Here is a 16,000-nt window from a genome sequence, read left to right as displayed (position 1 = left end):
CTATAGCCAGAAGACAATATAATACATGCAATACCAGTTACACGAACAAGAACAGAGAAATGAGGGACTCAATTTTCCCAGAGAGAGAAGAAGAGGGTCATAGATGACTTCAAAAGGAAGTGATATTTAAGATACATCTTAAACTAAATGTGTGATTGATCAATATATTCTTTCAGCAGTCCAGCTACCATGCCATCAGTCCCACATGGTAGATGTTGTGTCAGTCACTGGCACACAGTGTGTGATTTAAGCCCTCAAGAAGCTTTGAGTCTAGGTACATTTTGCTATGCCAAGAAGGAATAAAATTTGCTCACCTGCCTACCTCGTTCCTCTCTGATTTCTTCCATCTCATTTTACGAAACTGGACTCATACACGAAATAGAACTTTAAGTTCAAAGTTACTTTTTACAAATTCATTTCATTTCTGATGTGATGGGAAAAGCAATGGCTCAGTAAGTCAAATGACTACTAATTTTTAATGCTACCACTTATCTGTTTTCTTACAGCATTCATTTATCATTCATTTACTTATTCAAGCAGCATTTACAGAGCCCTTACTGTGTATCAGTGGGTGTCCAAGGAATTGGGAAGTGAGCTTGCTGTCTACTAGAGGAAAAAGACATTTGAACATTCACATGCTGGGTGATACTTGTTGCAACTAAGGATGAAGAAGAGAAGGAGAAATTAATTCTGATGTAAAGATCAAAGAATAACTCAAAGAGAAGGGGTGCTTGAGAATTTCTCTTCACTGAATGGGAAAGACATTCCAGGTGTAGGGAACAGAAAGTAAAAATGCATGCAGACCCCCATCAGTCAGTAGTTTTGGCCTGTGCTAGTCCCTTTCAAGGGCTCTTGCATAGGAATCCTGTTCCCATCCCAAGCATAAAACAGTAAAGACATTTCCTTCCATGCTTTTTGGTTGCAAAACTTTCTGTCCTAATATTGGGGCATCCAATTTCTCTTATATTTCCCAAGCAAATAATCTCAAAATAACTGTGATTTGCCACACCTAAAATTTCTAAATACTAATAATTTATTTTCTGCTATCACTAAAATATATATACTTTGCTCCAATTATAAAGAAAAATTGTGAGTAAAGTTATAATTGCAGTTATATTCTCAATTAAATACTCTTCACAATCCCTTAACTAAAATCCTTGGGGCCAAATATATCTCAGAATTTAGAACTGGTTTTCTGGAGGCTTCAGCAAAGTAAAACGTGTGATACCCCAAGCATTATGTGGGGTAGCAACTTGGAATCAAACACATTGGTCTCCCTGTAGTAAACATTTAAATGTTCACTCTAAGAGGAATAAATAAAAATTATAAATAGCCTCACATCAGTTTAGGTCATGTTTGCTGCCAAATGAGTTGTGTGAAACATTTGGTTTCAGCACTTTTTGGATTTCAGAATTGCTAATGAGGGACTGTGGACTTACATTGTGGTTATCTTCATTTCATAGTTTTGGAAAGAGTTTGGAAGAGCTTAATTAACTTGTCCAAGTTACCTACCTAGCTAGGTAACAAAACATCATGTAAACCTATCAGTCTCACTCTGGACTCTGCTAGTAACCTCTGCCCTGTGGGTGGCAAACATTCACTTCACTTTTACTGAGTTGCCTAGGTTTTCACCAGGGAGAAGAAGGCATTAAGATAACTGAGAATAAATAACCGGATACTCTGCTGCCGAGACCCTTCCTTTCTGATGTCCCTGTGAATAGTCTCTGCCTCCTTATCCTCACAGATTTCCTCATTGTTGATCGTCTGCACGGACTGGGAATGTTATGTCTTTGTTGGCAAAGTATCTCTATCCTCACAATTCTTCTTGCTTCCTTACATGTCTTTGGCCTACCTGCTGCACTAATTCCCTGCCCCCGTCTCCGCATCAAGGTACTTTCCACCACCAGCCACTCAGAGCTCAGTGTACCGCTTCTCTGGATTTCGTCATCTATTTCACTTCTCTTCCAGCTCAAAATCATTTATTCCTGGCTTTCTCCATCAACAGCAGCTTGCATTGAACTCACTGCTAACCTCTCCATCTCTAAGGATATTCTGTTGCTATTCTCTCCTTTATTAGTTTTGGCAGTGTGGATCCTTAGGTCCCTCCATCAGAATCACAACATCACAATGCAGGTTCCTTCCTGGACCCACTTCTGACTGAATCAGCATCTCTGGGAGCAGGGCCAGAGAATGTACATTTTTCCTAAGTATGCCCCATGGTTTTTAAGCCCCAGCAGCTTGAGATCAACTGCTCTGTGGTGCGGCAGAGCCAGTAGCTGCTCTTTGTATGGGGTTTGTTCTCACGTTTGCAGCTACAGATTTATACAAGTGGCACCATAAGACCAGAGCAAACTATAAATGCCTGACTTTTTGCCTTTCCAAAGCCACCCGAAGAAACATTGCTTGGGAAGTTTAATAAATTAATAAGTGAGGTATGCAAAGGGAGAGTATATTAAATATACTAATTACTTAAAAGATAACATGGCTAATTTGGCCAAATCTTTGTTTCCATAGCTAACGTCTCATTTTCTCTCCATCTTCAAACACTGTATTGTAATTGGTTTCTTCTAAATTTCTACTCTAATTTATTCTAGCCTGACCTCCGAGTGAAAGATTAAGTAGAGTAACAATTGTACTTTCCAAACAAATCTTTCCTGTAAGAAGCCAGCTTTTTCTAACAGGCCCTTCACAAAAGGGTCTACATCATCTCTGGTTGTCCCTGTAACATGAAAACACTATAAGGAGCAGCATGCTATTCTTCAGCTAGTGAGAGAGCAATATGAGTTGTTTTCAAAGACACACACACACACACACACACACACACACACACACACATACACACACACACCAGAAACACTACGAGGAACAATTAGGAAGCCACCTGTACCTTGGATCTAGCGTACTTTGATGCACTGTTAGGGACGTTATGTTAAAGGACCATCACCTATTGTTTTAGTCATGTCAGCACACATAGGGGAATCCAGGAGCAAAGATCTATTGCCAGACCAACTGCTAGTTCTTCAACTTAGAGTTGAGAAATGAGTCACTAATATAATCACACAAGCAAAATCTATGTGAAAAAAATCTTATTTTAAATGATAATGCTGAAAATTATACTTACGATTTTGATGAAGGCTGGGCTTACCAAAATAAAGTCGGAATCTAGTTTCAAACTGTCAGAAAATCAATTTCCACTTATGTCATTGACACAAGTGTCTCCATAATTATTCATCTTTTATTTGAATATGTAAGTTTTGAAATGAGTGTGGAAGTCCCTTCAAGACAAAATGGCCCAGTGCAATATAATTGCTAACATTTCAACTCACATAGTGACCATTCAAATTTGAGGCAATGCTTTTATGAATGGTCATAAACTATCAAAATTATCATGTCAGAGCCAATTTATTTGAGATATTTACATTGAATGAGTGTAAACTTATTTGTGAAAAAAAAAGGTTTTTTCGCTATGAACAACCTTCAGACATTGATGGTCACTGATAAAGCAAGAACACTCACTGTCTAAATACTGCAGACTCAGTTTATGATAATATGATTAGCTACATTAATAATGATGCTTAGGCACAGTCTTGTTAATTACAATATTATAAATATTAATGTCACCCACCCTTTTTTTTGTTTGATTGCCACTCATGAAGTCATTCATCACGATATTTTCCAGGAATCTACACTGTAAGATTTTATTTCTTTCTCCCTTTTGTTTTTCATTACTGGACTTGTAATCATGCACATTATTTTTTAAGAAGTCCTTATTTTTAGCTACCTTGGAGGACAGTGATATTTTCTATTAAAACTAGCCAAATGTAAGTCAGTTATATGATGTTTCTCTTATTCTTTCAGAGCCCCTAACCCTGCCACCCAAGGCAGAGTACCCAGGGTTTTTGTTTTCCATTCTTTTTCATGTGACCTGTTTCAAGTTAAGATTCATTTGAATTATTAAATGCTTCCTTAAAGAATCTTTTTATACTTGCCTTTCTTTTTTTTTTTAAAGTTAATTATTGATGTAGTGACAAGCTGAAAAGACTAAGAATTAAAATTTTTTCCTCCCCTCATTCAGGACTCAAGAAATGTCTTCTGACAATGATTGTCTATTTAGAATAATACAAAGGAAATACAAAGGCAAAATGCTGAATGTTGTTTTAGAAAAGATTTGCTAAAATCACTGTATTATACAAAATGTAAATGTAGTATATATTTCTCTGAAAATAACAGTTAGTGAGAAAGTTGGGACATAACCTTTTGAGCCCAGGTTTAACCACATAGCAGAAGCAGTTACAAAAGATACTGATTAGATTTTAATTTTAAAAACTTCATCATATTATTCAGGGCTCCAGTGATTTGATTTGTCTTGAAAATAGAAAGGTAACGTTATAATTTCCAGAGCTTGTTAAAGAATAAAGAAATCTCCAGCTTCCCACTGCAAAGAATGCCAGTCATCACCACAGTAAGCAAGAATTTGGAGGCACTTTACACTACAAACTTCAATCTTTTCCCTTTACATGACCTTGTGTTATGTTGGTTTTATAAAAATGTAACTCACGGACCTGTCATATAGCCGTAATCAAGCCTCCTTCAGAATGATTCTACTACAGAAATTACATCCAAAAGGCACTGTGTTTCCTGTTCTGAGACAGTGGGAAAGAAAACAAGACCTGAAATAGAAAGTGACTGAGGTAGAGTTCTTGAGGACAACAGGAAAAGTTGAGCACATACCTTTCCCATGAGTTCAGCAATACGCGGAACCGGTTTCCCTTTCTGATGACTCATGGTAGCCGGACTCTGCCCGTCCCAGTCTTGCAGTTCTTCAATGCTTTTCAGATAAAGCAGGGCTTTGAGGCCAGTGCAGTAGTCTTGGATAACAGTGAAGTCCTGATTCTGAATGGCACTGCATACCTGGAAAAGATGAAGCAATCAACCCAATGTCAAACCAAGAGCTAATTCTCCACATGGACTCACTTTTCATTTATTCAAGAAAACTTATTTATGTTCTAGGCACTGTTCCAAGCATGGCATGTCAATCACTGCATGGGGATGGGAGTGCTGGGTGGGAGGGGCACCCCTCCCTGTGAAGGGGCACAAGGAAGCTTTCAGGACAACGAATACTTTCATAGACTCGATGTGGTGATGGCCTCACAGACGTATACGTATTTCAAAACTTAACCTGATTGTACCCTTTAAATATGTGCAGTTTACTGTATGTCAGGCAAACCTCAGTACAGCTGTTAAAAATTAGATCCAGTTGGTTGGATTTACAAGGAATCAAATTTAGTACAGCATAAGAAATGACACTTTAACTCTCTCATTTTCCCTTCATTGATTCGGATGTACTGCCTGGAGGTAGTTCTCATGTCCAGAGGTGGTCATGCTGAGGTTGGAGTGCTGTTCATCAGTTAACTCAACCACCATTGAGCCCTGTCTACCTCTTCAGCCTTATCTACTGTGGTTCTTTTTGCTCACTATGTTCCAATCACCCAGGTCTTTGCTCTTTTCTTCACATTTGCCACATTCTTTCTTTGCCTTAAGACTTTTTCATAAGATCTGGCAGCTTAGAAAATCCTTCCCTTCTATCCATGGCTGAGTACTGGCCCCTTCTTATCTCATGGTAAATATTACTTCTTCAAGAAGGCTCCAAGAATTCAGAATAGGTTAAGGCCTTCTTTTACTAATATGCTTTTTACTCATAACTATTGCATTTGATTTACAGCTCACTTCCCATACTGAAGTTTCAGGCAGGAAGAACCTGTTGATCTTGGTGACATTTATTCACAGTGTTTGTCACTTATTCTGCTCTCGATAAATATATGTCTTTGGGATGTCTGGGTGGCTCAGTTGGTTGAGTATCCTACTTTGGCTCAGGTCGTGATCTCACTGTTAGTGGGTTTGAGCCCTGCATCGGGATCTCTGCTGTCAGTGAGGAGCCTGCTTTGGATACTCTGTTTCTCTGTCCCTCCCCCGCTCATTCTCTCTCTCTCTCTCTCTCTCTCTCTCTCTCTGTCTCTCTCTCTTTCTGACAAAAATAAACATTAGAAAAATAGATGTCGAATGTATGGATAATTTGGAAGAGATATTTTGAGCGACCATATGTCAGACGATAAAGAAAAAAATTCTAGAGTAAAGGAAGGTTGGTTCTGAGAATTTAAGATCCTTCCAATAAAAATAAACCTGAAAGTCTGTATTGGGATTTGAGTTACAGCTTGAATTTAATGGATTTAGGTAAACACTTCTAGGTTAATTATTACCAAAGACACCTCAAAAAGCAGAAACAAAAATCTTTCATTTCCTATTCTTAAGTGCTGTATGTTACTACAATGTAGAGAAGAGAATTGAAAAACCACTAAACACAAAGAATATTTTCCATGAAGCCCATTACATTACGTTAAAAAAAAACTGTTTCTCAGGAAGAACAATTTGAGCATTAATTAGGCCTCTTGTAACTTTCTTAGAGTTGATTTTTTTGAGAACAATTATAAAAAACATCATTATAATTTCCTCCACAGAATTTTTCTAAACTGTAAGTCAACTGATGCCTTACTTTACCCTCTTTGTTCACTGTGAGATTCCTTTTTTTTTTTATAGTATATGCTTATGGGTATAATTTTACTCTAGTCTTAAAGTAGTTCACCATATGACCATAAGAAATCAGATTTTCAAAAGAACATCATGTCATGTTCTTTATGTGATGTTCATGATTGTTATAAATACCTGCAGCTAAAAGGAATCTAGATACTTTGTAACATATGAATAGTAAAGCTGTATCTCATTTATCCCTGATTTGTCCAGTGAGAAGATGTAAAAGTCACTAATTTTCTTAATCCACAAAAATGGCACCATTCGTGTATGGTAGATTTAGCCCCGCGGCACTGGAGTGATCAAGAGCAGACTTGGTGTATTGTATTGTATTGTAATTATTTTTTTAATTGAGGTAAATTACATAGAGTTGGTGTATTTTAACTATGGAAGAACATGGTGGGCCCTATGGCTAGGAAGACTACCTCTTTCCCACCTTCTCCTACGCTCCTATTCTGTAGCGCTAGTGTGTCACATAGTGGGGAGCTATACTTGAGTGTGTGAAGGGAGCATGAAACCTCAAGAGGGAGGAGAGACTACAAGACAGCGACGGAACGTGGCTGGAATGGTCTGCTATGCTGGAAACACCGGAAGGCACCACGAAACATGGGTGTTTGAGGGGATCGCTTCAGATGTGTTTCATCATAAGGCAAACATCACACTACGTATATACCTTCCAAAAATGAGTAATTTAATTTCTACTTTCCGATAAGATGAAACTTATTAATTTTCCTGATGGGAATGTCTGATCATAGGAACTTTGTACATGATATTTTCTCTTAAACTTTTAATATACATATAAATTATCTGAGGATCTTATTAAAATTCATATTCTGTTTGTAGATTTGGAATGAGACCCAAGATCCTGCATTTGTGACAAGCTCCCAAGTGGTGTTAACGCTGCTGGGCCACACTTAGAATAACAAGATCTTAAGCTCTGGTAGGGATGAATCTCAACCTGAAATGCTATCTGCAAAGTGAATTTCTTACAGATAAACAAATTTCTTGATTTTTACTATTATATTATAGCCACATTTTCATAGCCCTTTAAAGAAGCACTACTTACAATAATAAGTCACATCTGAAGAAACAAGTAATTTGCTGATTAAATAGTAATAAGACCCAAAATAAATCTTAGGACGCAAGCACACCATTGGGAACAGCTTTGGCCATGGGATTTGATGCTTACAAAACGGGTTTGCTCAGAAAGGTGCCTTGTTCCTGCCTAACCTTTACACTCCACTGAGGGTTTTATCTCTATCTCAGAGGTAAATGGTTCCTTTTATAACACCAAACATGTAGCTGCTATTCCTAAATGGGTGTGTTTTATATGACATCTCTTTGTTTGTTTAACAGCTCTGATTAGGACTCTTAATAGGTGTTAACATGTTTGCTTAGTATAATTTGTAAGTTCTTTATGGTGAAGGCTGGTTTATCTTTCTTCGCAGCAGGACATCAGGTGCCATTATAAGCATCATTGCCACTATTAATTATTTCCATAAGCATGAATATCCCTATAGCAAGCTGTTTTAAATAGGGGCCCCTGGATTCTCAGCAGGATCAGCCCTGTGCAAGGGCTGAGTCGGTGGCAGCTCCCTGTGCAGCAGGATTTGAGGAGTGTCATAAAGTTCCTACTGCCCTCGAACAGTCTCCTCCAGGGGTCTGACACAGTGCCCTGAATTTTTGCTTTAGGTGCAGGCACATTTAGTCAAAGCCTATCTATGCAAAGTGAGTGTACAAATACCTGCAAGTAAACAGAGGTTTGCAGAGTGCTATTCTTGTCTCATTATTGCTCATTAAGTGAGATTAAGCACATTAATTGTAAATTACCTATTTATGGTTATTTACATCTTAAAAATCTCCTTTACATACATTATTTCTTTCAATACTCAAAATAAACCTAAAAGTTAGGCAGGAGACAGGGTAATGTTTTTACATTAAAAATGGAAAGAACCTGGGAAGCCTGGATGGCTCAGTCAGTTGAGCATCTGACTTCAGCTCAGGTCATGATCTTGAGGTTTGTGGGTTCGAGCCCCATGTCGGGCTCTGTGATGAAAGATCAGAGCCTGGAGCCTGCTTCAGATTCTGTCTCCTTCTCTCTCTGCCCCTACCCTGCTAGCACTCTCTCTCTCTCTCTCAAAAGTAAATAAACATTAATAATAATAATAATAATAATAATAATAATAAAATAAATAAAAATGGAAAGAACTTGAATTTGAGAAACTATTTCTTAAAGTCAAATCTGGTGGTTTTATGCCATATCGAATGGTACAGCCTCGAGGCTAAGAGCATGCACATAAAAGTCCAGAAGAATCAGATTGAAACTACATCATAGCTGTGTAAGTATGAGCAACTTTCTTCACTTCAAAATGGAGATTAAATACTTAATACATAGGAAACTAAAAGGCAACATATTTAAGTCTTAAAATAGTGGCTAGTACTTAGTAAGTTAGACTGGCACCAAAAATAAATTTCATAATATGAATAAATCATTAGAGCATAAATTAGGCAAGACATAATTTTTTAAATCTAATACTTTTTTGGCCTAATGCAGTAAAAGAAGGTCTAGGACATTATTTTTTATTTGCATTAAGTAGTGATCTCGAAAAAAGCATTTGGCCTTGTTGCCAAAAGATATGTCTAAGACCCAGTTCTGTATTTCAGCAGCTGTGTGACTGGGGTTAGTCATTTAGCACGTTGAGTCCTCTCCCACTTCCCTATGTGAAAAAAGAAAAAAAAAAGGATGATATATCTAATTTATTGTTGTGAGGATTAAATTACATCATGTAGGTGGCAGTGCTGTGGAAATTACAACCCCCAGAAGGACAGAATGGTACTAAACCTCATTGCTATTATCAGATAATTTAAAGTTGAAAGTGCCTATGAGGTCAAAATGGAAAGTTTTGCCTGTAAAGAAAGAGTCAACTTCCTTGAAACGTAAAAGACAATTTACTAGGAAGCTAGCAAATAGAATCCAAATGGTATTAAAAGTACTAATCCCAGGTAAATAATTTGGCAGAGAAGAGTTCCACAGAATCAGAACACCGTGGGCTGGCACATGTTTTTGTGTAATAGAGCAGCAATCTTTCAAATGATATTTCAGAATGTGACAGTTATTAAACAGGGATCTTAAACTACCAGACACAATGCACGTAAACCCACAATCGTAATTATCCCTTTTCACTTCATGTCACATAGGGGGACAAACTCCACTCCAGGTCTTAGAAATGTGCGCCACCGGGCTGTATGCAAGTAAAACATATGTTTACACTTGAATCCAAAGTAGTCTTAAAGTTGCTGTAAATTCTTTAGTAAAAGGAATACTGGAGGGTACCTACATTTAAGTAAACAGTGGAAATTCTTCTGCAAATTCTTATCAGATTCCAAAAAACACTAATAAGAGAATCTTAGATAGCTGGAAGAAGTTCAAGAGTATTCCTATGAACACAGTCCAGAGATAAAGCACTGAATAAGGAAGAATATCCATGGACTTCTTAAAGATATTCCAGAAAAAGGAAAAAAAAATCCTATGATCTCCCATTAGTAATCTATTTTGATAAAGTGTTAAACTGTTTAAAACAACATAAAACACCTGCAATATTTTACATGGTGCTTTGCAGTTTTCAACGCACATTATCAAAAAGTCAGAAATATTTATATAGTCATTTAGAGTTTTCAAAGCACGCCAACAGATAAAGGAAAAGGGAATTCAGAAAATTTTCAGACCGGCCTCCTTCTGTCACAAGATTAGGAGTCCAGAATGGCTAAATGACCTATCTGTGTCTGTGGTCACCTAGCTAGCTGGAGGCAGTACTCGTCTCCCCAGCTGGCCTGATGCTCTCTCCAGTATAGCACTGCCTCTCCAGTACCTTTTTCCTTGGTCTGTACACCAATTCTGACAGTAAGATGGAGAAAGTGCCATCAAGTTCTTAGTTAAGTGAGGAAATCGAAACTAAACATTGAATGCTCTGCCCCAACTCAAAAGATTAGTAGGTGGCAGAGCCAATAGTCAGATTAAGACATTCTGACCTCTGCTCTTATTCCTGGAAACTTCAAAAATTTGAGAAGTCTCATGTAATTAAATAAGCACATATTTGTAATTCTCATAAGAAGAAGCACATTGTTGTAAAATGATTTCAAGTTTATAATTGAACGAATAATGTCAGAAATCCACAGATTTTTTTTAAATGTAGGATCTTAATAATTGGATAACCACTTGAAAGTTTATGACTAAAACTGGAGAACAGACCTCTGCTGTTGTTGGATGGAGATGCAGTTTCCACATCCACTGATTAAAAGCATCAGATTTTCTAAAGGCATGGAATCAGTAATTCTTCATTGAGTTCTGCCCAGGACTTATCAACAGATACATAAAACTACATTATACTTTTGAAACTGGTGTACAAATACCGCATATTGTTAAGGTAATAATTCAGAATAACAATATCTCCGTATGAGTTTTTGGTACTACATAAACATGGCACTGCTTACTAGAATTCATGAATAAAACACCAAAATTATCATTTTATAAGGCTATAGGGGAAAGACGGCCCCTGGAGATACATAGTACATAAGGGGCTAGACGGGTATATATTTGTATATCCACATAAAACCACAAATCTTAGTTGTTCTATCGTATTAGTTTCCATTTGTTAAAGCTGTACAACATCAAAGTCGTGATGTCCCTATATATTGTATTTAGCAGTAATGTAACGGACTACGTGAAGAAATCAAAGTGAGAGTTTCTAAGTAGTTTCCTGGCAATTGAGACAGCAGGCTCTTTCATCTGCTCTGTAACTGTGGCAGTGCATTGATTTAAACTCCTTCTGAGATCTCAAATGCTTTCATACTCTTAGGTTTCTCAAGCAGCTTTTTTTCCCCCCCTCAAAGTGATAAAATTCTAGCATTCAGCAAAATACCATCTTGTTTCCCCCAAAAGGAGTGGGTTTATTTCAGGTTTGCTACTAACCTGTACAGGATCATGAAGTAAAATAGCTGTCCAAATGGCATGCTATCACGAAATCTATCTTTCAGTTCAAGTTTTCTGTGTTCTGACCACAGCAAATTGGGTTGGGGGGGGGGGAAAGAACAACAAATAGCCCCACAGATGTTGTTTTTTAAAGGTTCAGGTAAAAAAAACAAAAACAAAAACAAAAAGCCAAAACAAAAACAAAAACTCAGGGCATAAGCACTTTTGCTTATTAATTACATTTTCAAAGTTGTTCTTTAATTGCTTCTCATTGATAAATGTTAAAGGTACAGAAATCATTCAGCTTGTTTTGTGTATCATATCTTTCATTGTTATTCACTTATCCTTTTATCCAGCCTTTTAAATTATTTAGTCTCTGACAATTTCTAAGTATATAAATACCCACCCCTTGTCCCCAGTCAGGAAGGAATTTTAAGGACTTTGAAAGGCTATTTCTTTAAATGTCCACCTGTGGTCATCCTCTATCTGATTAATTTCTTAACCCAAATTCAGCTGAAGACCAGCTGAAAGAGAATAAAGTATTTCCAAGGTATTTTACACTGGGATCCAGACCACATTTTGCCAACTGGAATATGGAATATAAGTATCAGTTCTCCAAGTATTTTCTCAAAGGTGGCATGGATGATCGGCCACCCACTTGACTGTTATTCAGAACAGCACTGGGGGACCATCTTCTCTATTCACTTTGCTCATGATACAACTTGACTGAGGAGGGCGTGGGTTGATTAGTCAAAGGGATGTGATGTGCCCTACAGGCGAGATCACCTCTGTCCCTTTCCTTGTATCTGTCCTTTACAAAGTCAGCTTCAACTGGATTCCGATCTCAATGATGACCTGAACCAAGGACTAATAATGAAAAAAGAACCACACAGAGACACAGCCCCCCTATCTGCCTTTTATGAGAGGTTAGAGATAAAATGGGTGAGTCTGGCACAACATGTAGGGCCAAAGAGTGGGGACCGCTGTCCTGCCTCTTCAAAGATGTCACTGTTGATGGCCCTGCTTCCCCACAGACACAAATAGAAGTCTGAAAAGACTGCGACAGTACATGGAGTCCTCTGCACACCAGGCTCTCCTATACAGCCCATTCTTTGGGTAGGGGCTGTGGCTACAGTTTGAGGAAGCATGGCCACTTTGCCTCAGAGGCAGAAGGATTTTCTACTAAAACAAACTCTCCCCACCCTAGGCTAATGCTGTGGTGTGATATCAGTTACCACAGTAATTTTCAATTATTCTGCAGTGACACAGGTGGTATACCGGTTCGCAGGTAGCCTCGTGCAAACTCAGCACCTCCCATGATAAAAGTGGGGCAAGAGAAGGAAACTGAATATCCAAACAATGGCTGTCAGATGACTCACATCCATAATTTTCGGCAATCTCTCTTTTTCAGCAGTGTCAACACAGCTGGGAGAATTTGACTTACAATACCATTTACTAAAATACCACATGGGGTTTGGATGTGGTATTTGGGTCGTAATGCCTAGAGAGGAAAGGTCTACTGAGCAAATTCACCCAGGGAAATTTTTCTGGGCTTGAAGATAGATAAAGGTATGTGGTTACTCAACAACAGAGCCAGACATTCAATATTCCAAGAAAAGCAGACTGTGTGAAATGAGAAGAATGTTGTTCAACAAGAAAACAGCACCTCAAATAACACTGTCCACCTCTTAACTCAAAGCACTCACAGTTCAGGAGTTGATGCTTTGGGTCATCTATTATTGATAAAAACACAAATTTGTGAGAGTAGTGGGTGGCTATTAACAGTGAGTCAACAATCTTGACTAAGTTGCCAATATACTCTGGGACACAAAAGTTAGACAAAGTTCAGTTGACTAAGAGTGGATAATCTATTTAAGAGTTAAATGCTACAGAAAAAGCAACAACAACAACAAACCCAAAACAAACTTAGCAGTGTTCAAGTTAATATACTGAAAGCACAGTGCATACACTGGATAACTGGAGAAGCAAAGCCAAAAAGTTAGTATTTTTAAAAATTCGTTTAATGTTTATTTATTTATTTATTTTGAGAGAGAGAGAGAGAGGGTGAGTGAGCATGAGTGGGGGAGGAGCAGTGAGAGGGAGAGCGAGATTCCCAAGGCTCTTCGCTGTCAGCACAGAGCCTGATGCAGAGCTCAGTCTCAGAACCGTGAGATCATGACCTGAGCCGAGATCAAGAGCTGGCCACTTAACCTACTAAGCCCCTGGGCACCCCTAAAAGGTTTGTAGTTTTTAAAAGGGGCTTTAAAAATATATATTAAACACTTGTTCTTAATTTCTTTACCATACAGGTAGAAAATAGGCTTACAAAATTTGTGATTTTGTGGAAAACCTGGGGAAGTAAACTATATACTAGGTTTTGTTTTTTGGCTTTTTGTGTTTTGTTTGTTTGGTTTGCTTCTTAATTAATGAAAACCAAGAGCCTAAAAATAAAATGCCTGGCCTTTAGGCTCCAAAGATGGATTGCTGGAAAATGGTTAGAGATGAATGAATGCAATGATCAAAGAAGCGGTTTTATTTGCACTTCTCACTAGAAGGGTAAATATTTTATGATTTGTGGATGTGACAATTAACCTGAAGAAAGATTACGAAGACCGGCAAAAATTCTAGGCTCAGAGTTTTAGGAGGATACCTAGAAGTGACCCATATAATTTATCATCCAGACACTTGAGAGTACACAGGGAAACTAATAATGAAAATACCAGGACAATCAGCCTAAACTAAAACTGTCCTGAACAAATCTAGATCTATGATTCCCTTACTTATTGGAAGGTTTTCCCATCTTCAGATTGGAGGGAGATTTTCATTTATCCTCATGGAACACATTCTAAAATGCTCTATCACGTTTTGTTTGGTTTACCATTCAGGTCCTTCAGGTACTTACCCCGGCCTCAGAACATTAACATCGGGTTGAAGTCATAGGGCTTTTATTGCTTACATGGGGATTTGGAATTTCAGAGACCTAACCTGATCCAGAGAACCCCAGTTTTAAGGGTCCCTCTTGACCTCCAAGGATCTTTTGGCATAAGAAAAACTCAAGAAGGACAGGAAGGGTAAAGGGCAGACCAAAATCTGAATCCTGTAAGCTGGACAGAAACACCCTTAAGGGTGGCAAGTTTTTATGTACTTCACATAGTTTAAAAAGTCTATTTTTTTTTGTAACTGCCATTTCTTTATGCTTTACCCAAATTCCTCTAGGCTTACTGCACTTTGACTGAAATTCACTTAGTGGTGATTACTCTCCAAGCACTGTGCTAAATACGTTCAATGTAGCATCACATTTAAACCTCACAATAACACCACAAAGTATTACTATTCTATTCAATTAGCAGATGGGTAGACAGAGGGTCAGAGATTAAGGACTTTGACTACAATCATACAACTAATGAAGAGCAGAGCAAGGGTTCAAGTGCTGGATCAATATGTCCCAGAACCCTCTCTCATAACAACTGTGCAATCTTGTTTTTCTTTTGTAACCACTACAAAGGCACCTGCTTCTCAGATGAAAACAGGAATAAATATATTTACATACATATGTATATATATAATATATACACATATCACATGATACACATATACATATACACATACACACATGTGTCTGTCTGTCTATATCTATCCATCCATCCAAAATAAAATCATTGTGAGGAATATATCAAATAAAAAGATATGTATGTATCTAGGACAATATCTAAAATACATGTAAGTATGAATTACAATTTAAAGATTTTTTTTTTAGTGTTTATTCATTTTTGAGAGACAGAGAGAGACAGAGCATGAGTGGGGCAGAGAGAGAGGGAGACACAGAATCCAAAGCAGGCTCCAGGCTCTGAGCTGTCAGCACAGAGCCTGATGTGGGGCTCAAACCCACAGACCATGAGATCATGACCTGAGCTGAAGTCGGATGCTTAACTGCCTAAGCCACCCAGGTGCCCCTTGAGTCCATCTTCTCTGTGAAAATTCATTAGCCCACATGAACAAGTTTCTCACCAAGGGATAGAACTCCAGAGCCTCCTCTAACCAGATCCCAGCCCATCTGGCATGCATGTCCAAGAGAGTAGTCACTAAACACATGCAACTATTTAAAGGGCACCAAGGCACCCCTGTACAAATTACAACCTAGATCACATTCTCCAGCTTTCAGAGACACAGTAAAAGGGCAGAGACTATATCTGTTTTGTTCATCACAGCACACTCAGTGTTTAGTACATAAATATCTGTGCCTGCCATATGATTTGTTCAATAAATGAGTAAATGAATGAATGAAGCAAGTTGATGATATCATATTAAGACCCATCCAATGACAAGCAAAATTCTCTTCAATTTCCTGTCAATAACATATTTTTATCTCCCTCTACTTATACAAATTTATCATAATTCAGAAGTCACACCAACCCACAGAGTGGTGTTTAAAGTCTGTGCCACTCA

The 16,000-nt window shown here is 37.9% G+C and overlaps 1 protein-coding gene across 1 annotated transcript in view; it reads right to left on the bottom strand.

Annotated features, from left to right (window-relative positions):
* DPYD (dihydropyrimidine dehydrogenase) overlaps positions 1-16,000 on the bottom strand; it is an 863,407-nt gene that overhangs the window by 127,734 nt on the left and 719,673 nt on the right. Inside the window, exon 20 of the mRNA XM_058695679.1 lies at positions 4,732-4,911. Within this exon, the coding sequence (XP_058551662.1) occupies positions 4,732-4,911 (180 nt within the window). The remainder of the gene's footprint in view (positions 1-4,731; positions 4,912-16,000) is intronic.

This window comes from Neofelis nebulosa, chromosome 2 (genome assembly GCF_028018385.1).
Source record: "Neofelis nebulosa isolate mNeoNeb1 chromosome 2, mNeoNeb1.pri, whole genome shotgun sequence".
NCBI classification, from domain to species: Eukaryota; Metazoa; Chordata; class Mammalia; order Carnivora; family Felidae; genus Neofelis; species Neofelis nebulosa.
This window is presented reverse-complemented; position numbering and strand designations above follow the sequence as displayed.